General features: G+C 40.0%; 1 protein-coding gene across 2 annotated transcripts; it reads right to left on the bottom strand.

The window, feature by feature from the left end:
- Positions 1-4,334: 4,334 nt before the first annotated feature.
- LOC148044355 (transmembrane protein 45B-like) lies at positions 4,335-20,199 on the bottom strand. 2 transcript variants are annotated; one of them, XM_087722093.1, is made up of 6 exons: positions 19,928-20,199; positions 13,068-13,263; positions 9,136-9,348; positions 8,232-8,416; positions 5,364-5,509; positions 4,335-4,496 (listed from the first exon to the last, which is right to left on the bottom strand). In XM_087722093.1, exons 2-6 carry the CDS (start codon positions 13,252-13,254, stop codon positions 4,403-4,405), a joined length of 825 nt encoding a protein of 274 aa, XP_087578219.1. In that variant the 5' UTR covers positions 13,255-13,263; positions 19,928-20,199; the 3' UTR covers positions 4,335-4,402. The 2 variants fall into 2 exon arrangements, with proteins under 2 accessions (XP_087578219.1, XP_087578220.1); XM_087722094.1 differs by having other exon boundaries at positions 13,068-13,260.
- Between the last annotated feature and the right edge of the window lie 2,149 nt (positions 20,200-22,348).

Here is a 22,348-nt window from a genome sequence, read left to right as displayed (position 1 = left end):
GCAAAGGGAAGGAGTTCAGCCCAATCGGTCTGTTGGTACTGGACATAACATCTTAAGTAGTGCTCCACCATCACGTTTGCTCTCTCCGCAGCTCCATTGGTTGCGGGGTGGAAGGCTGTACTAAATCCCTGTGAAAACCCCACCATTGCTATGAATCTGCACCAGAACTGGGTAGTGAATTGCACTCCGCTGTCTGAAATTATCCTTTTGGGGATGCCATGGAGTCTATACACATGGGTAATGAACAGTTTGGCCAGCTTCCTTGCAGATGAAAAGCCAGTACATGCTACAAAATGAGCCTGCTTGGAGAACAGGTCTATTATTGTCCAAATGACCTTGTTCCCTTGGCTATCTGGTAAATCTACAATGAAGTCCATGGCTATCTGTTCCCATGGCCAAATTGGATCTGCCACCTGCTGTAAAAATCCAGGCCAGGTAGGGCCTTTATGGTAGTGCAAGCAACACAACTCCTTACATATTCATCTATGTCCCTCCACATGTGGGGCCACTAGAACTCGTGATTTACTAAATGTAGAGTCTTGAGGATTCCAAAATGTCCAGCTGAGCAAACATCATGGCAGCGACGCAGCATGGCCACCCATACCACACTTGGTACATATAACTTCGACCCCTTCCAGGCAAAGCCTTCTCATTGTGTTAATAAAGTTTGATTTTCGTACCCAACTGGGAAGCATACTATAACGCAGCAATCATGACATGGGTGAAAGATTGGGTGATGTTGAGTAGAAAGCGCCTATTGGCTATAGAGGGACATGACCTCCCCCAGGGATGGCATGCCTCCCTCTGGCAAGAAAGAGACACCCCCCATAGGTACTTCATGGGACATTATATTCGGAAGATTTTGATGGGGGTCTGGGAAAAGATGAGGAAAAAATACTATCTTAGGGTTCCGTGCTGGTTGGCACCATTAGACGCCTTAACGCATCCGAGTGTATTTAATTGGACAATAAACATAACATATAAAGACATCATGACAGAAGATGGCAACATGAAAACAAAGATGGAATTAGAGCAACAGGGCAGGAATTTGGAATGGTGGGAATATTTACAGGTCAGAAACAGGTTTAAAAGTGATAAGGCACGTTTTGGGATCTACCCAAACCCTCAGGGGCTAGATAAGATCCTGTTTGGTGGAGACAAGAAAATGTTATCGAAGATTTACCAATTTTTGACCTGCCAAGATGCTAATGAAGAGATGGACAAAAGCCTTCTAATAGCATGGGAGAGAAACCTTGGCTATGAAATTGAAATGGGCAAATGGTGGGATCTATGGAGTAAGACCATTAAACTTACAACATCTACAGCATTCAAAGAAAACATATACAAGATGGTTTATAGGTGGCACTTCCCCCCAACAAGGTTAGCCAAGATGTTCCCTGGGTTATCTCCATTGTGTTGGAAATGTGGAAGAAAGGATGGCACATTCTACCATATTTTGTGGTCCTGTACTGAGGCCACAAAATATTGGAAAAGGATTAAAAAATGGTTAAAAGAGGTTACTGGGGCAAACATGGAATGGAGACCCGAGAACCTTCTACTAAGCATTAAACCAGAAAACATAAGCAGTTCAATATGGCATTTGAGCCTACATATAATTGTGGCCGCAAGAATAACTTATGCACAATTTTGGAAATCCACTACCATACCGTCGGAAGATGCTATAATTAAAAAGATCTATGAATGTGCAGAAATGGACAGAATGACGGGTTGGCTGAGGGACAAAGGAGAAACGGAACATTATCTTAGCTGGAACCTATGGTATATGTGGGCGACAAGGAGAACAGCAGGGACTTAAAATGGGGAAAGTTAACATGGGTATTGTAATAGATCCCTGAACTTTGCAATGAGAAGATGTGGCTTAGAGACCTAACAATGAGGAAGGAAAGAAAAAGTTGGGCTGTGAATGACTGTCACCGCGGGGGGGAGGGGGGGTTGTATGTTTAAAACGGTATTTGTATCTGTATGTTTTACGCTTTAAAAAAATGTATAACTAATGAATGCCGATACAAAAGGCTGTATATTTACTTTATATTGTTATGTATGATTTGTCTTTCTTATGTTGTTGTATTTTTCTTTCTGTTTTTTAAAGGTAATAATGTTTAATAAAAATTATATTTTTAAAAAAAATAAAGTTTGATTTTCTTGAAATCACTGGTCCATTGGCAATGTTGCTTTGATTGCTTTGGAGAGGTCCTCCTCCTGGGCATAGAAGTTTGGTGCCGGTGTAGCATGTTGAGTGGCTAGCACCCTAGGCTGTGGGGTTGTGATGATAGCCTGCACTAAATCCTCCCTTTTTAAGCACTTAAGACGTACAAGAGTTACATGTTCCTCCATGGTCTTGGCATATATATGAGGATATCATCTAAATAGACGAGTACCCCTTGATATAGATGCTCATGCAGCATTTTGTTAATTAGCTGCATAAATACCACTGGGGTTCCTTGCAGTCCAAAGGGCATAACCTGGAACTGGAAACTGCCTAGAGGACAATTAAAGGCTGTCTTCCATTTGTCACCAGCCCAAATACGTACCCGTAGTATGCCTCCTTGAGATCTAATTTTGTGAATATGCATCCCTCTGCTAACATAGCCAGCATGTCCTTCATTAAAGGGACAGGGTACAAATGTTCCACACAGACAGCATTAAGGCCCCGAAAGTCAACACAGAGGCATAAGCCTTTTTTCTCCCAGAAAGAATGGGGGCAGCCACCCTTGATTTAGCTGGCTGAATAATGCCCCTTTTTAAATTCTTTTCTATGTATGCCCTCATTTCTGCTAGCTCTTGCAGGGTCATAGAATACATTTGAGGCTTTGGCAATTTAGCCCCAGGGAGTATTTCCACTGCACAATCTGTGGTGCAGTGAGTGGGCAAAGTATCACATTCATTTTTGCTGCAAACATCTTTTAAGTCTGCATATGCCAGAGGGAATCCCTCCTCCCCAGTTGTATGTATCAATGGCTGTAACTCGGAATCCCACCGGACCCTGGGCCATGGTTTGCACCTCATGAGGAGGGGGGGGCAGGACCAAGGCCTATTCTGAGATGCCTACTACCACCACCCCACCATATTGTGGGTCCCCACTTATCCAACCATGCCAGGCCTAGTACAATCTCCTCTGTAATGTGTGGAACCACTACAAAATGCAAGAACTCCTGATGGGGCCCTATCTGCAATACCACCTGTGTGGCTGGTTGGCCTCCCAATAACAACCCGTCCATCTTGTTAAAATGCATCGGCCTAGTCAACTTCCTGAGACCCACCCCCAGACTATCAGCAACTGTGAATTAATCAGGGCTGTAAATTGTTGTTGCCTGGCCGCTTCCACTACTACCTGTATCACAAACGGTTTGATAGGCTTAGTTATCATCGGGTTGGAACCCTCCCCCCAGTCGCTGCCACTGGTATTGAGCACATCACCCGATGGGCTGGAGTCAACTGGTATAGGAACTGGTGGGCTAGCCCTATGTGTCTTCTGACCACACCTCACGGTCTTCCTGGCTGTCTTTTTTTCCCCTTGGTGTGCTCACAGAGGCTGTAGGACTGGTCTCATGGCAGACTGCTGTGGTTGCGGGGTTTTCAGGGCAGAGTTTCCTCCGATACAATGCATCTGTTGCAGTCTTTGTCCTCGCCCACACCTCTCCTGTCCTAGCTTATCCTCGTGGAATGCTATAGCTAATGCCTGGAATAATGCAGTCAGTCAAGATGGCAACCGTCTGTAGACACAGGCCTGGCATAGTGTTCAAAACACTACCCGGTGATTAATCATGGATTGTTGTCAGACAGTTATCACTAGCTTTGTAGATTTACTCAGCTGCTTGTGTAGAAGTGAAGCCTGCTGAGTCTTGGCAGCTGGCCTGGGTTTCTCCCCTGCATGGCAGCTCCAGGTCTCTGGACTGGTTGGAGTTGACACAAAATATTTGGCTTTTTTATTCTTTGATATTAAATAATTACAGAAATAAAAAACAAAGTCATACATTTACAAATATAAATGTTAAATCTATCTTAGAAATTCTTTGTTTATAAATAGTTTTAATGTATAACTGATCCATTTTACTATTTTAATATATATCCATTTTTCTGTTGCATTACGATTGCATCTGCCTTTTGAAAAATATGTAAACATTTCCAGTTTACCCCAAAACAATGAAAGAGTGGGTCCACTATTTTTTTAATGGCCGGAACTGATTCTCATTTGAGATGCTACTGCTATAATGCCATATGTTTCTACTTCAATTGAGGAAAACAGTGCTGTAATGAAATTTTCTTAAATTAAAGTCTAAATTTTCTAAGACTAAATAATGGGGGGGGGGGAAGAGATAGAATCACCAAGCATTAGAAATACTAAAATAGAAATGAACTATAAGAAAATGTTTCTGTAGAATTAAATTTCATCTTCTGACTCCAGTTCTCGCTCAGATGTTTTCAGTAATCCAATTTCCATGGATGAAACTTGCATTATTTTGGTACCAATCACCCTGGAGAAAAAGAAATACAAGAACAAATCATGCTAAATCATCACACATTCTAAACTAATCAATGTATTGTATTTGTATTTTATTATTTGTATGCTGGCCTTCTCCGGGAGGACTCAGGGCAGCAAACAATTCAAGGGGGGAAAAAGGGGGGAACATAAAAGACAAAATACAAATAATAAAAGTAGACAACAGTCGCACAACCATACATGTCGAGAGGGGAGGGAACTCATCACCCCCACGCCTGCCGGCAAAGCCAGGTTTTCATGGCTTTTCGGAAGGCCTGGAGAGAGGTGAGGGTCCAAATCCCTGCGGGGAGTTCATTCCAGAGGGCCGGAGCTGCCACAGAGAAGGCCCTCCCCCGGGTAATAGCCAGGTGGCATTGGCTGGTAGATGGCACCCGGAGGAGGCCAACCCTGTGAGATCTAATGGGTCTGTGGGAGGTAATTGGCAGCAGGCGGTCTCTCAAGTACCCAGATCCAATACCATGAAGGGCTTTATAAGTTATGACTAGCACCTTGAAGCGTATCCAGAGACTGAACTATTACATAGATCTCAAAATAAATAAGCTAACTAAAAGAATCTTAAGAAGAAATTAGAATTGGCAACATTCCAGCACAAGTATGAACAGTTTTTATATTATTTTATGTATACAACTAGATACACAATTCATTTGCAATTTGTATGCAGGCAACAAGAAACAATTATATATTTCAAAAGTTATAGGCTGAAAGCCTTTTGATCCGTAGACTACTATAATTTTCTATCCCATTGGAGGATCCATTTTTGAATGTATGGAGATTTTGAATAAAATGATAAATTCTTGACATTTAAGTGGAGCTCTTTAAAATATCAATAATATTCACTTACCAGCTGACTAGAGTATAATTGACTGCCATGATAAGAAGTGAAATTGCATAATGCCAGCAATAGCACATGGTCAGAAACATGATGTTATCATGATCCATTTGGTTCCATTCTGTACTTCCACTTGGAGGGTAAAGGACAAATCCAATCTGTGAAAAAAAAGAAAAATGTATTAGAAATACTGTTTTTTAATGGGATTACCTCTCTCCAATTATATTTGCTTCTCAATAAGATCTGGTAGGGTTCCATGCTTCAGGACCCATCTCTTAAACTAGTGCTTCCCAAACTTTTTCTGTTATTATCCAAAACTGCCTATGAGAAACTCCTTATTTAAATGTTCTAGTTGTGATTGGGTAATGGGTCTGTGTGTCATTACTAGAGGTGGTATTCAGCCAGTTCTGACAGGTCTGGAGAACAGGTAGCAGAAATTTTGAGTAGTTCAGAGAACCGGCAAGTAGGCTGGTCCTGCCCCCACTCCTAGCCTCCCAGCTGATCTTTTTTTGTTGCCCTGAACAGGAGAACGGAGGTGGAAAGCAGGTTAGCGGGGTGGGGATGAAATGGGGATTTTACAGTAATCTTCCCCAGGAATAGAGAAGAGAATGGGGATTTTGCAGTATCCTTCCCAGGGGTGGGTTCTGGCTTCTTTTACTGCTGGCTCTTTCAGGGATGCGCATAGAGTGCGCATACACTTAATGTGCGCTACGTGTGCATGTGCAGAAGGAAAAAACAAGTTGGCAGCGTCTACGCTGCCGCCGCTAGAACCAGTTTGGAGGCATGGGCAGCCGAGTTGCTATCTACTCAGCCGAACTGGTAGGAACCCACCTCTGATCCTTACTCTGCCATGCCCACAGAAACGGTAGTAAAAAAAACGTTAAATCCCACCACTGATCATTATCCAATGAAAAACCACTTTTATCCAATTTTGGGTAATATACACAGGTTTGGGAAGCTGTTGGAGAACAACCATCTTAGTCAGGAAAGGTCAAGCTTGGAATTAGTCTGAAATCATTAAGTAAACACAAAAGGGCAAGGCCTGATTTCTTGAATGTTTATCTAGTTTTGCCCAGGGGCAAGCTGCCAGTCTGGTAAGTTTCCTGTGAAATTAGCATAGAACAATAAAATATCTAACTTCCACTTTACATATGTGGTCTGGTCATTCATACCTAACATGCTTTTTCTCAAGCTGCTTTACTCTGTGTACTAGCATCCTCCACTGCACAGATCCACATGGCCCCAAACTTTCCTGCTTTTAGGAATGTTTTAAAGACCCAGGCATTGGGCCGGGGGGATTTGTAGAGCTATCTGGGATGGCCGTTTCAAATTTTGAATTGCCTTTGGTGAAAACCGCTTTATGTCCTTTTATATTCTAAGTTTGTTTATTTTTAAATATCATCCTGCATTGTTTCTGAAAGGGCGCCTATATAAATTGCCATAAATAAATACAGTTGTAATATTTCCTTTCTGCCTTGTGTGTTCTTTATTATAGCTTAAGGCTGAGGTAGGCTACATTTTTTGATTAAGGTCCATTTTTCCCATATAATCAGTGGTGGGATTCAAAAATTTTTACTACTGGTTCTGTGGGCATGGCTTTGTGGCTGTGGCAGGGGAAGAATACTGCAAAATCCCCATTCTCTCAAACTTTCCGCTACCGGTTCTCCGGAACCTGTCAAAACTGGCTGAATACCACCTCTGTTAGTAGTACTGAAGCATGTGGTAAGTGGAGTAAAAAGCAAAGTTTATGCCACTCTTTCTATGCCCGTTTTCTTTCTAATATCCACTTTTTTCTGTTCTTTCACTTCCAATAGTTCTGATGAAAAAATTATCTCTTGCATAGTTCTTTAATAAGGCTGAAGGCCACATAAACTGAAGTTGAGGGCTGCATATGCCAAAAAGATGGCAAATTATCTACTGCTGTTATAAGAATGCAGAGTTAGAACTGTTTTATATCAGATTTTCCTGCAAAGGCATTCTCTAGGACAGAGTATAAAACTTGGCAACTTTAAGACTTGTGGAATTCAACTTCCAGAATTCTTAAAGTTGCCAAGGTTGCAGAGCCCTAGGAGGTCTTTGAAAATTTCCAGCAATTTCTCCAGATATTAACTTTATTTGATATTCACTATGTAGACTTGGCCAGGTCACAATCATTGGCCAGGCTAGAAGAGTCTAATCACAATTCTTAACTTTTAAATAGGTTCCATATATACTACTTAGGTTTCCATAATAATAGAAAGACGAGATAGAAATTAACTTAAAATTCCACAAGAAATGTTAGTGATAGCTATTATATATTTCTATTCTAATACTTAACACTTAACAACTACAGTATGTTGCTTAGCAACTGAAATTGTGATCCCACCTGTGGTGGTTAGTTGAGGAATACCTGTACTTTGCCACACAGCTCTGCTAACTAAAGATCTCATCTCACCTCCCATTCATTTCCCAACCATTACCCCCAAAAACACTTCTCTCTGATCATTAACAAGTTTGTCATTCCTGCCTAATTTGTTACCTTGGTCTATCTCAGAGTTTCATGGAGCAGGATAGGGGAAAATAATACCAACTAAGTCTCTTTTCCTCTTTTCCAAGCAGACAGAATTAAAATGACTGTTGCAGGCATTGATAGAAAAACAAATAGTAGTCATCACTCTACTGTAACTTTTTACAATAATTCAGTGTAATCTCCAGTATCATTACACTGCAGCCACCTTAGCAGATAAAGGAAAGCAGAGAAGCGTTGAAGTAATGGATAAGCTGGTATCTAATAAGTCTTCAGGGTCTCATTTGGATCTGAGGATCTCATTTGCTGATCCTGGTTCTAATCTCAAACGTTGTTCTTAATGCATCAGGAAGGAAAGAAAATTATTCACTCACCTGCCAGAACCAACTTCCTTGCAATATACAAAGACTTGTTCGGAACATCTCAAGAACAATGCTATTGTGGGAAAAGACTTCCAAGAATATGCAGATAGCACCTCCAAAGATAGTTATCAAAAGTAATTGATGAACATGCAAATCTAACATGGAACGCCCATGGATGTGAAAATAAAATAGAAAACCTGGTGAAAGGGAATGAGAAGTCACCTACTTTTGGATTTAATTCCACAAAGTCTTAGCAAGTCATAGAAAATAATGGAAAGCAAAGCTTTTATTTACACCATGGGAAGAGCTACAATGTACAAGTGCCATGGTCATGATCTTATTTTGAATCTTAAAACATATATAGGATGTGTGCATTCAACTTTGCAGAAAGATGGTATATTTAACTTTGTATAGAGTTAACTTTGTAAAAAGTTAAATCAACAAACAACTAAATAGCACAATCTATGTACTTGATCCATATGTTTTAAGAACATGCTAGATAAATGTAATGTAATTAAATGAAATTCAGGGCTGCTAATGCAGAAGATTTTCAGTTGTTTACATGCTTAACATGTTGAAAAACATCCTCCGAGGTACCTACAATGATTTTCGCTTACTATCTTTAAATGTAATTTATCTTCCGATATTCATGCTTAATTATTTCAAACAGAATGGATTCTTAATCTCTTTAAATAAAACAAATCTTCCACTCTGCATGTATCACTAATAAAGAAACAGGCATATTAATTCATTAATTCATAATCTGTAAACATTTATTCTTGTTCCCTATTTCTGTTTTATCTCATATTGATTACATGGCATTGTTACCATAATAGATAAACTTTGCCTATTCTTTTTCATTTGGATTCAGAAAACTTTTCTACATAAATAATGCAGTGAAATACGGTAAACTCACCTTCCACAAAAACAGCAAGTGAAAGCATCATTCGATCTAAGGCCTCTGGTAATACATTTGTGCTGTTGGTCACAATGTCCACTAGCCCTGAGATCCCATAGAAGAGGTACATGGTTGCATGCTGCCAATTCATTAAATAATTCCACTGCTTTTTTTCATTATTATATAGCTTCAAATGAGGTCCATCAGGAACAAACTGCTCTGCTATCATACCTGGGTATAAAATAACAAAGGAATATGCTGGGAAACCTTTTGTTCTGTTTTGGCCATAATGCAAAAATATACACTATATTGCCAAAAGTATTCGCTCACCCATCCAAATAATCAGAACCAGATGTTCCAATCACTTCCATGGCCACAGGTGTATAAAATCAAGTACCTAGGCATGCAGACTGTTTTTACACACATTGTGAAAGAATGGTTCGCTCTCAGGAGCTCAGTGAATTCCAGCGTGGAACTGTGATAGGATGCCACCTGTGCAACAAATCCAGTCGTGAAATTCTCTCGCTCCTAAATATTCCACAGTTCAACTGTCAGCTGTATTATAAAAATGTGGAAGTGTTTGGGAACGACAGCAACTCAGCCACAAAGTGGTAGGCCATGTAAACCCGTCCCACATCAGTGTGTGTCCTCACAAATGTGCTTCTGGAAGAATGGTCAAAAATTCCCATAAACACACTCCTGAACCTTGTGGGCAGCCTTCTGAGAAGAGTTGAAGCTGTTATAGCTGCAAAGGGTGGACCGACATCATATTGAACCCTATTAGAGATGTGCAATCAGGGGAGGCAGGGGAGGCAGGGCCTCACCAGTGTCATGAGGAAAAAATAATAATAATTAAAAGAAAAAAGGCTAAGGTAGTTGCTGCCAGACTCCAGAGTCACAGTGGATGACTCTGAGTCTGCTTAGTGCTAACTGCAGGGGGAGGCGAGAGAACTACGGGCCTCCTTTGCATAAGGAATTTTTAGCCTTTTAACCCTTGCTAAGAATTAAGCAAGGGTTAAAAGGCGAAAAATTCCTTATGGAAAGGAGGCATGTGGTTCTCTGCCTCCTGACCGTGCCTAAGTTGCCTTTTTATTTATTTTTTATATTTTCATCATGGCGGGCAGACAATAGGAGAGTTGAAATCCACAGCTGGAAAAGGTATGATCGGATGGAGGGAGGAGGGGAATTCAAAATTATTGCAATTTAATTTGTAATTTTTTATTGTGAGGAATTTGTGTCTGTGTGTGTCCATGTGTTTCTTTCTTCACAGCGGTGGGGTCGGAGGAGGCAGGGGGCGAGGCGGGTAGCGTGGTAGCGGCAGGGACATTCTCACCGCTGTGTCCAACAGGCCAGGAGTCTCGCATTTATGTCCGCCATAAATGCAAGATGCCTGGCCTGTCGGACACAGCAGTGGGGTCGGAGGAGGCGGGGGGCGAGGCGGCAGAGCACGGCAGCAGCAGGGATGTTCTCTCCGCTGTGTCTGACAGGCGTCTCACATTTATGTCCATCATAAACACAAGACACCTGGTCTGTCGGACACAGCGGCAGGGACGTTGCTTCTTGCCGCGGCCGCGCTCTTGCCTCACCAACCATAATCCTCACCGTACGTCATTGTTGGATGGTCACCTGAATCTTATGTCAACTGCAATCGTTCTATGTTCCAACAGACAGAAACAGCTGGATAAGCCCAAGAGAAATGATCAAGGCTTGCCACTGGTTTCACCAAACATTATATATCCTTGAATAATGATTAGTATGCTCCTTGTGTCTGGGAAAGTCATCCCCTCCACTGAAAATGCAGCTTCAGGAGGGATGCACATGGAAGGACGTGGGAGGAATGGGACCACCACCTAGCCAACAGATCAGTCAACTCAACCCAACCGTGGCAATCAATGAGATGACAGATGCCACATCCAGATCACCCTCACATCTACACCAACAATTGCTTTACCATGCCTAATTGTAGGGCCCCTGGCTACCAAGAGATGGGATAAGAATGGAGCCGTGCTTTATAACCAAGACAATCTCACAGTTCATTTTATATAATGATTTGCTATAAATCAAAGAGTCCCAAGCCGATTTTGGGAGTACAAATATTTCTGATAAATTTTAAAATCATCCTAGCTGAAAACTTCATTTCACATCTCTTTCTTCTGGGGCCTTCTATTATCCCTAGGACCTATTGAATCTATTAGATCAAAAGGATAATTTTCTTGATTCTCACAATATTTATCAAAAATGTATGGTAATGTTTTTGTCATATTTCCCCAAGGTTTTGATCTTCCTCATTGCCTTCACATTTATTTTCATCACAAAGCTCACTGCAGGTGTAGGGAACTGACACAGCAATGAGGAAACCACTGAAGTTCTTTTATGTTGACATATCAAAGTCCTATAATACAGGGCCTTGCCGTCAGAAATGGGTAAGGATTGTTTATTTGTTTCTTGAATAAACCACAACCAACTGAATTCATACATCATGCCAAGCAATACTCATTTGAGAGTGGAGATTCATTCTCCAAGTTCATGGCTAGGTTTCGTTGTTTGTGAAAATTTTGTTACCAAGCTAGGTAACATCTTCAGAAGAATTTAGAGAAAGTTAGTGTTGGTGCTCTCATAACAACTTTGTGTGCTCTTATACAAAGTCCTTATAAGCAAAAGAACACCAAGAGTGACATTCCCTAAATTTCAATGAAGATGTTATCTAGCCTGGTAATAAAACATTTGAAAACCAACCCACAAGCTCAGAGAATGAACCTCCATTCTCATCCTACACCTGAGTTGCGGATATTGGCCACTATTGCAATACTCATTTGTAACATCTGGTTTAGTGAAGCTTCCCCAACCATTTTAGAAACCATTTTTCAAAAGTGACAACTTCAGTTCCCTAAATTCCTTGCTTTGTGGTTTATTAAATAAGTTAAAATGCATAAATGTAGCCAAAAAGAATGCTTATTCTGATAAGGACAACTACTGTGTCCTCTACTGTGGTTCTAAGAAGATATGGTTATTTTCTCCATGGAAAGATCTAACTCTTACTTAGCGTTATACATTGTGTATATTAGAATTTTTATTAATTTAAAAGATAAAAAATTTAAAATTACAAAAAAAGGGAAAAGGAAGAAGGAGGGACAATGGAAAAAGTTTAAAAGCAGCACATAAAAATGAAGAAAAACAATATAAAAAACCCTGCTGATTTCTCTCTTTGATACAGATAGAATTATATAATAAAATAATCTCTTGTTCCAGTTTGACAATAAAGCTAAAATATAAGAAATATATATCAAATAACAACACCAATGTCTAATCGTATCCTACTCTAATGAAACATATAGCCCAAAATGTGTATAATAACAATCCCCAAAAGATGTATATATATTTTTTTGTAAGATTAAGGTATAAAATAAACAGGCTAGTTGCATGATGGCTAACCCATGGCATGTGTGCCAGAGGTGGCACACAGAGCTCTCTCTGCTGGCACATATGCCGTCGCCCCAGGTCAAATCTCTGTGGCATTTCTTTCATGAACTGTTTCCCTGCAAATGATGAAACAGAAGCTCACAAAAGAAAAATACCTTACCTCTTGCCGCACTGGCGGTGCTGAGATGCCCCGCCAGCCAGCTGGTCTGTGCTGTCCATGCACACATGTCTCGGTATGCGCACATTTGTGCGTATCTTTCAGTTTGGGCATGCGACGTGCGCAGCTTGGGCACCTGATGTCTAAAAGTTTCGCCATCATTGGGTTAGTTGTTCAGTTTCGTTACTGAAATTTACCTCCATGCAGAGAAACAACATTCAACACTAAAAAGAATCCAGACTACAGTTTGGCATCACTTATAAATTGCTTCAACGTTAATATTTTTTTAAAATCCATTTTTGTTTTAAAGGTACTTTAAATTGTAATCATACTTATTTAGAATTACATTTTTTTTAAAAAAATATAAACTTACCAATGAGAGCAAAGACAACCTTGATTATGCCTTCTGTAAGTTCTATGCGTTGGAATCCTGCCTTAGAACCAAGATAAATATTTTTCCTCCTTTGACAGAGGTACCTGAATGGGTATTTCACGGACCACCACAAGCCAAACAAAAGGAAAAAACTTCCAGGAAGCGCATGACCTTTGAAATTGGCCATCTTTTTCTACTGTGGAAAAAGCAGTTCAAAAAATAAAGCTAAAATAAATAAAATTTCAGAAGAATCTCATATTTATAGACCAAATCTAAAATGTAGCTTATTATAGTTGAATCTAATAATAAGTTATATTTTGTTGCAGAAATCAAACATGATTCCTAATATTCTGAACTGTACTTGTTTGGAAAAGCATCTGTGCCAGACTTCAAAACCTGCTTGTATAAGCGATATTGTCATAAGAAAATTCCAATAAGAAACAAAGGCAACAACAAAAGCAATAATTCTTACTTTAAGCTCAGAGGTTTATTGTTTCTAATAATTTGGAACATTAGAAATGAATAAATATAAAATATATAATAGCAGTAATACACTGCATTAACATATTAATGCAGAGTGCCTATGAGAAATAACAAATCCTACAAGGACTGCTATAAATCAAAGAACCCCAAGACGATTTTGGGATTACAAATATTTCTGATAAATTTTAAAATCATCCTAACTGAAAACTTCATTTCATATCTCATCTTCTGGGGCCTTCTATTATCCCTAGGACTTATTGAATCTAATAGATCAATAGGATATTTTTCTTGATTCTCACAATATTTATCAAAAATGTATGGTAATGTTTTTGTCATATTTCCCCAAGGTTTTGATCTTCCTCATTGCCTTCACATTTATTTTCATCACAAAGCTCACTGCAGGTGTAGGGAACCGAGAAAGCAATGAGGGAACTACTGAAGTTCTTTTATGTGGACATATCAAAGCCCTATGATAAAGGGCCTTGCAGTCAGAAATGGGTAAGGATTATAATTCTATTCATATCATTGCATAGTTAGAATTTATACCATATATCCATCACTCCTCTTAGTAGTCAGTTTGCTTTGTTTCCCCATAAGATTTCAATAATCAGCTGCTGTAAAAAAATCACACAGACTGATTATAAATTGGGGCACAATTCAGTAGCACAAATGATCCATTGGAATTTGTGCAAAAATTATAATATTAAAACAGCAACAAACTGGTGGGAACATAAGCCTGAAAAAGTCACCGAAAATCAGATGGTCAAGATCTTGTGGGATTTTCACATACAAATGGACAAATTACTGGCGCATAATACACCAGACATCACACTGGTTGAGAAAAATAAGGTTACAATCATAGACATCACAATACAAGGTGATAGCAGGGTCGACGAGAAGGAACATGAAAAAATTGCGAAATACCAGGACTTAAAAATTGAAATTCAACGATTATGGCACAAACCAGCAGTGGTAATTCCAGTGGTAATTGGCACACTGGGTGCTATTCCAAAAGCACTGGAATTACATTTGAAACAGTTAAAAATGGACAAAATCACCATCAGTCAAATGCAAAAAGCCGCACTGCTTGGATCTGCACGCATATTACGAAAATACTTTACGACATCCTAGGCCCCTGGGTGGGGCCCGACTAGTAACCAATACCAAATCCGGCGAAACAACTGGCCGCTGTGATACAATTGAATAATAATAATAATAATAATAATAATAACAACAACAACAACAACAACAACAACAACAACCCCTCTGAGGAGTTTTACCATGTCGTGGTGTAGGGGCTTGCGTGCTCTAATGATCTTAAGGGATATGCTGAACAGGTACAACCATATCAGACAGGTCTTGGGTGAAGGGCCAGAATAAATTTGCTCCACAACCCATTCAAATATGGTTAATACAAAAAAATGAAATTTATGCCGGCTGAACCGTCGTCCGGATTAACAAGGGTTCCATTGGATGCTATGGCTCCTGGGCATTCTGTGCAAAATGAGCTACAGGGCTCAGCTCCCTCTGCTAGGCAACCAGGGCATGGAGCTGACAAGCTACTAGAAGAAAAAGTGAAAAAGGGAAAAATCTGGACAAGGGAAGAAAATATCTCTATTATGAAAGCTGACCTCCAGTCTGAGCCAGCAAAACATGGATTTAAAAACAAATGTATCAGATTTGGAAGGTGAACCACATGGTTGTGATATCACTGAACAAAGGCTAATGGACCAACGACGTGTAACTCTAAGCCACAAATTTTTCACTACAGCAGAATTAATAGATATCGAAGAGAAAGCAACTAATGGTCTGAGTATACCAACAAATAAGAGTAATATCAAGAATGATTTGCAGACTCAAAAGCAAACTGAAGAAGAATGGGAGGAAGAGGATGCTGAAATGGATGAAGATAAATAGCAATAGCAATAGCAATAGCAGTAGACTTATATACCGCTTCATAGGCCTTTCAGGCCTCTCTAAGCGGTTTACAGAGAGTCAGCATATTGCCCCCAACAATCTGGGTCCTCATTTTACCCACCTCGGAAGGATGGAAGGCTGAGTCAACCCTGAGCCGGTGAGATTTGAACCGCTGACCTGCTGATCTAGCAGTAGCCTGCAGTGCTGCATTTAACCACTGCGCCACCTTGGCTCTTCATAAAGAACAAGGAAGATATGAAAACTGAGTAACTCAATTCAAGGAAAACTTACAGTTCAGAGCAAATCAGCACCAGTTTTATAAGAACTTAGAAAGTGGAGATGGAGTAACAACAAATGAAAAGCCTGATAAAGAGAAATCTCTGAAATTCTGGAAGAACTTGTGGGAAAACAACAAGAAGCACAACAGAAATTCAAAATGGATCAAGCCGAGGATTCTATTAAAGTGCATAAAATGGAAGATGTGAAAATAACAAAAGAAATGGTGCAAAGACAGTCAAGAAAACTGAAGAACTGGAGTGCACCTGGACCAGATGAGCTACATGGTTTCTTGCTAAAGGCCCTTACAAGTATGCACAAAAGATTGGCAGCCTAAATGAACCAGATATTAAAAACACCTGAAAAGGATGAATGGATGACAACTGGAAGGACATTTTTGATCCAAAAAGACAAACAAACAGCAAAGCACCCTGAAAACTATAGGCCAATCACCCGCTTGCCAACAACATACAAGCTCCTTACTGGCATCGTTGCAAATCAAATCTACGGATACATGGAAAGAAATAACTTGCTTCCTGTAGAAAAGAAAGGATGCTGCAAAAATTCAAGGGGAACAAAGAACCAATTGCTGATTGACAAGCTAATCCTAAAGAATTCAAAGAAAAGACAACCAACCTGTTCATGGCTTGGATAGACTATAAGAAAGCATTTGATTCTGTTTCCCACAGCTGGATCAAGACATCCCTGAAAATCTCTGGTATCAGCAGCAACATACAAAAATTCATGGAAACTTCAATGAACCTCTGGAAAACGAAGCTTATGGCTAATGGAGAAGAACTGGGTGAAGTTGAAAAAAGAGGGAGGGACATGCATAAAAAAATGATGCAGTCTTTTTACCCATTAGGATTATAAAATTCATTATGCAATTTGTAATGTTTTAAGCTTGTTTAGTGGTGAGGGAGAAACACACATCCCCCATAGAACTTTTCTCGTTTCTTTTCCTTGAAAAATACTTGCTATTGCCTTTCTACTGAATGTTTTAAACATATTACATCCTTGGCTTGGGAATTTGGGCAGAATTGATTAAAATAATTTTAAGTAGTGTTAAGGAGTACCTAAGCCAATTAATATTAGTATTCTCTGTTCCAGAAACTATTATGCTGCTGTTACATGAATTTTAATCAGAGGATAGTAGAATATGCTATACATTAAATGTGGGCCCTGGATGAAAAATTAAATCAAGGATCTCCAATAAAGAATGCTGTCTATGGTAAAGATCTGTTGGATGTGCTGCACCTGCCCTCTCAAGTTGCTGTCATACAGTGCCTCTGCTCCTACCTCTGAACACTGTGTATGGTGCAACTCTGACTATATGGCCGCCCCATTTGTCCACGCTCTCTTTTGCCCTATCTTGTTTGTCTCCAACATGGGCCTGCTCGTGTTGGCCATGAGGGAGTGTCTTGTGCTATCAACAGAAAAATTGTTTGCTCCTGGAGTCCATGTTCTGGCTAAACATTTTTTCTCTAACTGTATTGTCTGCTTCTACTTAGTTTGTGGTGAATCTGGCTGACATACAAGCCTAAACTGCCCTTGTCACAACCTTGAAGACATGTCATTCAAAGGTTGCTGCTGTGCTTCCAAAAAAAAAAGACTACATCCTTGCCACCCCTTGGCAATTGGTGAAGGTATTTCAACAAAAGAATTGCCTGGCTCCGTGTTGGAAGGGTTCATTCCAGATCATCTTCACCACCAATACTGCTGTGAAGTGTCAACATCTGGCCTCCTGGGTGCCTGCTTTGCACTGTAAGAAGATACCAAGCCCAGACAAAGAAGCCACAACAGGGAGGCAAGTGCTAGTAACCTCTGGCCCTGCTCTCCATACAACCTTCACCCAAAGCCATGCCAGCATCAAATAACAAAAGACCAGCTTCATGGAAGCCCAGTGATGATTGCCAGAAACAGCCTGCATTAGGAGGGATCTTCTGCCTGCAGTTTTGACCAGCACTGCATTACTCCTCTTCAGTACCATGCTGCATTTAGGATTGCATGTCCCGCCATTCAAATGGTTTAGCCCATCTATCCCCTTTTATGTATTTGCCTTGCTGAAATGCCTTTTAGTCAAAGTAACTGTCCTCCTTTATCTCAAATGAAGGATTTTGGTTTATTTCACTTACTTCCATAATTGATATAAGGTAGCTTATGTGCAGAAATTGATTTGTAAGTTTCATTTTGTGTTGTTCTTACGAACAAGAAGTGAGGATTGTGAGAATCAAGAAATATAGCCTATTGATCTATTAGATTCAATAAGTCCTACGGATGATAGAAGGTCCCAGAAGAAAGAGATATGAACCAAAGTTTTCAGCTAGTATAATTTCAAAATTTAATATTTGTAATCCTACTGAACCGTTACTAATTGTGAAATATGTTTTTTTGCAAAATATGTACTTGTATGGATAGTTTAAAACAGGAAGAATGAAACTGTTGGAAATGAGGAACTGAAGTAATGTACACAGGTGTTCACAGAAACTGACAGTAAGGTTGTGAAACAGGTATGGTTAGAAGAACAGTATTCAAGATTGTGTATTACTGCTATTATATCTTTTATATCTATTCATTTCTAATGTTCCAAATTATTAGAAACACTAAACCTCTGATCTTAAAGTAAGAATTTTTGCTTGTGTTTTTGCCTTTGTTTCCTATTGGAATTTTCCTTTCACAGGTGCGTCTTATACTCTTGAAAAATATGGTACTTTTGTCCAATTTTATTTTTTTTTTGCCTTTGGCCATGTCCACCACATATGATAGTACGAACACAGTATCTGATTGCATTTCCAACATTTGGTGGACATGTCTTTAAACATCTTTGCCAGCCTTGCTGGTGGCAAATGCCACCTCTAGAACATTTTTTACAGGTTTTCCTTGTATGTAGTTGCCATTGTCAATTTATAATTTCTATCCCAAAGTTTTTGCCATTTATCTAATTCTAAAGTACAGTGATGGCTAACCTTTTTGTTGTCACATGGTGAAAGTGTGCGTACCCATAATTCAATGCACGTGTGTGCCCCGCATGCACCCCGCCCCCCCTGATTTCACTTGTTACCATCTCTGTTACAAGTTACTTTGAACTTATGTATAATACTGCCAAAAATTTAAAATCTTCTGAAAAGTTATTAGAGCCACTTTTCCATTAAAAAGAAAAATAGCTGCATGCAAAACAGAAGTAAAACACACTACTTTTACAAGAATTGCTTTTCATGGTTTTCTTCTAGCCCATATTAAAAAAACCTCTCATACTAAAAAACCCAAAACCCATGATAACATAATAAAGGAGAGTCCTGTATCCCAGGGGTTCCAATATCTCAGAGGTTGCCTCAAAGAAAAGGGAGTCAAGCTATTCTCCAAAACACCTGAAGGTAGAACAAGAAGCAATAGGTGGAAACTAATCAAGGAGATAAGTAATTTAGAACTAACGAGAAATTTCCTGACAGAACAATTAATCAGTGGAAGAACTTGCCTCCAGAAGTTGTGAATGCCCCAACATTGGACGATTTTAAGAAGATATTGGTTAACCATTTGTCTGATGTGGTGTAGGTTTCCTGCTTAAGCAGGAGATTGGACTAAAAGACCTCCAAGGTCCCTTCCAAGTCTGTTATTCTATTTTCTAAGTGATTGTTATCTCCAGTCTTGCATGGTCTTTCTTCTCATCTCTTCCCACTTTTCCCATTTATTAAAGGGCAGATATTTCAGGATTCCCAAGCAGCCTCCATTCCCCGCCCCCCCCCCCATATCTCCTCTTATTTACCCTCTCCTGAAATTCCTTAGCAATTGAACGCCCAAGAAGTCTAGGTATTTCAATAGAACTGGCTCAAGAGCAATTTCCGAAGGAAATTGCCGAACTATGTTCAAAGGTTTAACCTCCCGGGTCCACGTTGAATACTATTTAGTACTCTTAACGGATAAAATGAAGACTCAGAATTATTGGGGATAATATGCTGGCTCTGTTAACGACTTAGACAGGGCTCTAATGGTATATAAGTCTAAGCGCTATTGCTATATTTCTCCGTTATATTGTAAATCAGTAATTAACGTTGAGGTTGTAGTTGTGTTGGAAACTATCTAATACACTCAAACTATCTAATCCGGGAATCAGAACTCCGCTTGCAACTCCCCTTTCGTGCAGAAACCAGCGAAAACCCAGAGAGAAACATTTCATACAGAGTTACCGAACTTGCGCTGCTTCTTTGCAACTTAAAGCACCCTCCAGAGTCTTTGGAATTTTACGTGGAATTCGACACGCGGGATCCTGGATCGCCCATCGTCAAATGTGCGGACGTGCCGGAGCGCACCTCTTTTCCTCCGTGACGAAGAAGAATCCGGCTGCTCCTCGCCAGGGATGCTCCTTTTAGAGTCCTGCCTTCTCCATCCCGCCTTCTTCGACAGCCACCCAGAGGCTCCCTGCTGGCTCCACCGCTGGGGCACTCACGCCCTCCTGCCGTCCCGCTTTCATCTCTTCTCGCCTCAGGTTGGACTTCGGCGCAAATCCCTCCTCTGGACGGTCTCCCCTCCCTTCCCTTCCCCTCCCCACCCCACCCCACCCGGAACAGCTGCCCTCTGCCGGAGGCGAGATAATAGGGCTGTAGTGATGTGGCAGTAAGCGGGAGTGGGACTGCAGGAAGGCGGGGTATTCGGACGTGGAAGTCCTCCAGGGACATAAAAGTGCCCACAGATCTGCTCAAAAGCCTCAGATTTCAGCTGCCTCTCCCGTCGCTGATGGCGAAAGTGCACGAACGAAGGATCCCAATGCTGCTCAGAAACTCAGAGAACATCTCTGAGAGTTTCCAACTAGTTGTTTCAGAGCTCGCTCGCTCTCTCTCTCTCTCTCTCTCTCTCTCACACACACACACACACACACACACACACAGAGACAGACACAGACACACAAAAAAGCCCTCCTGCCCCCTCCCACTTAGGACTGTTTTTACCTCTTCCCTTAGAAACCCTACATTCCTGTTTGCATTAATAGACACTTCAATACAATCACTATTGAGCAGAGAGCTCAGTCAAATTCAGTTTCATAGGCAATTCTTCTACAGTGCTAAGTAACCAAACGCCTTTATTTTGGGCAAGCTGGTTCCATAATAACTTCATAAAAGGGGTGGGGGTGGGAGGAAGCAGGCAGATATACAGAAGACGCTGCTAACATTAGATGGAGAAGCAAATGTCCCATTCTTGTTTCTCAGATCAATTATTTGCAGGCACTTCATGGACATATCATATAGTTGCAATGACTCCCTGAAATTCCATTGCTCTACACAGAACAATGTTCCCATTAGTAACTTGGAATAATTTTAAAATCTTCCAACCACTATTGTGCCAAAATCACAGTAATGACAATTAACTTTATATCATCTCCATGGTGGTGGAGAAGGTACTATGGCCATGAACCATCATTGGGAAAATGGTACAAGAGTATCCTATCCTTGATCAATTATTTTTGAAAATGTAATTCACTGCCTTATGTTTTATATATAAATCTTTAAGAACACCAACAGAGAATCAACACACAAAGCAACTTTCAGAAAATACTAACAGCATTTGCAGATTTGCAGATTTGCAGAGGTATCTTAGACAAATATTATTAATGGAATACAAAAACCAGAAGAAAATGAACCTTTAGAACAATTCTGGGCAAAAATAGTTTTTAAAAGCACGATGACTCCACATCATAATGCTTTTAAAAACTATTTTTGCCCAGAATTGATTTAAAGTTTCATTTTCTTCTGGTTTTTGTATTCCATTAATAACATACAACTTTCAGATGAACCGGTTACTGTGTAATCCTCAATTATAAATTTTATAAGATATCCAAATATAATCATTTTCCAATTATAACCCTTCCTTGTATTTTCCATTAAAAATTCTTTTTCCTTGGTGAATCCACCAAGGAGGGGGGGGGGGGGGAGAAGTAAGAAAGATATATGTTTTCTTAACCATAGCATCAAGGATCTTATACCATAGAAGTTAGAAAAAGGATGGGACCTGTGACAAAATATTATAGAGTGAAATGTTTTTGTTCACAATTTGAGTGATTTAACTATTGCTTTCTTCCAAAAGTTTATTCAGTTTGTCTGGTTTCCCTTCCCTATACGATCAAACTTTTTTTCAAAGCTGCAGTTACATGCGTGATGCCTGTTTGCTTGCGTAAGCAATAACAATTATGCTTAATACTTGGAAATAAATGAAACTTATAGTTACCCTTCAAAAATGTTGCAGTGTAAAATTGTTCTGTTAAGATTGCTATATATTCTCAGTTTTTCCTTCCTCCCTCCCTCCCTCCCTCCTTCCCTCTCTCCCTCCCTCTCTCCCTCCCTCTCGCTCTGCAGCATTCAGTGCCCTAACATATACTTTTTCATGAAGTCCAGTTCTTTTGCTCTGTCTCTTCAACTATTTTTCTCCCATTATAGTTAGACAGGTACCAGTGCCAATGCATTATTTGCCCATTATTTCCCTGGGTTAACTTTCACTTTAATCTTATGATTCATTTAATGATTTGCTTTGTTTTTATTATGAACCAAAAAGAACTTATCCAGATAATTAGAAGAGGTGTGGAAGCGAAATTATACAATAAGGTATGGTATGGTATG

The sequence above is a fragment of the Thamnophis sirtalis genome, unplaced genomic scaffold (genome assembly GCF_051295495.1).
Source record: "Thamnophis sirtalis isolate CommonGarterSnake01/CBP01778 unplaced genomic scaffold, rThaSir2_p1.2 scaffold_8, whole genome shotgun sequence".
Classification (NCBI taxonomy): Eukaryota; Metazoa; Chordata; class Lepidosauria; order Squamata; family Natricidae; genus Thamnophis; species Thamnophis sirtalis.
Note: the sequence above shows the minus strand (reverse complement) of the source record. Positions and strands in the feature narration are given on the sequence as shown.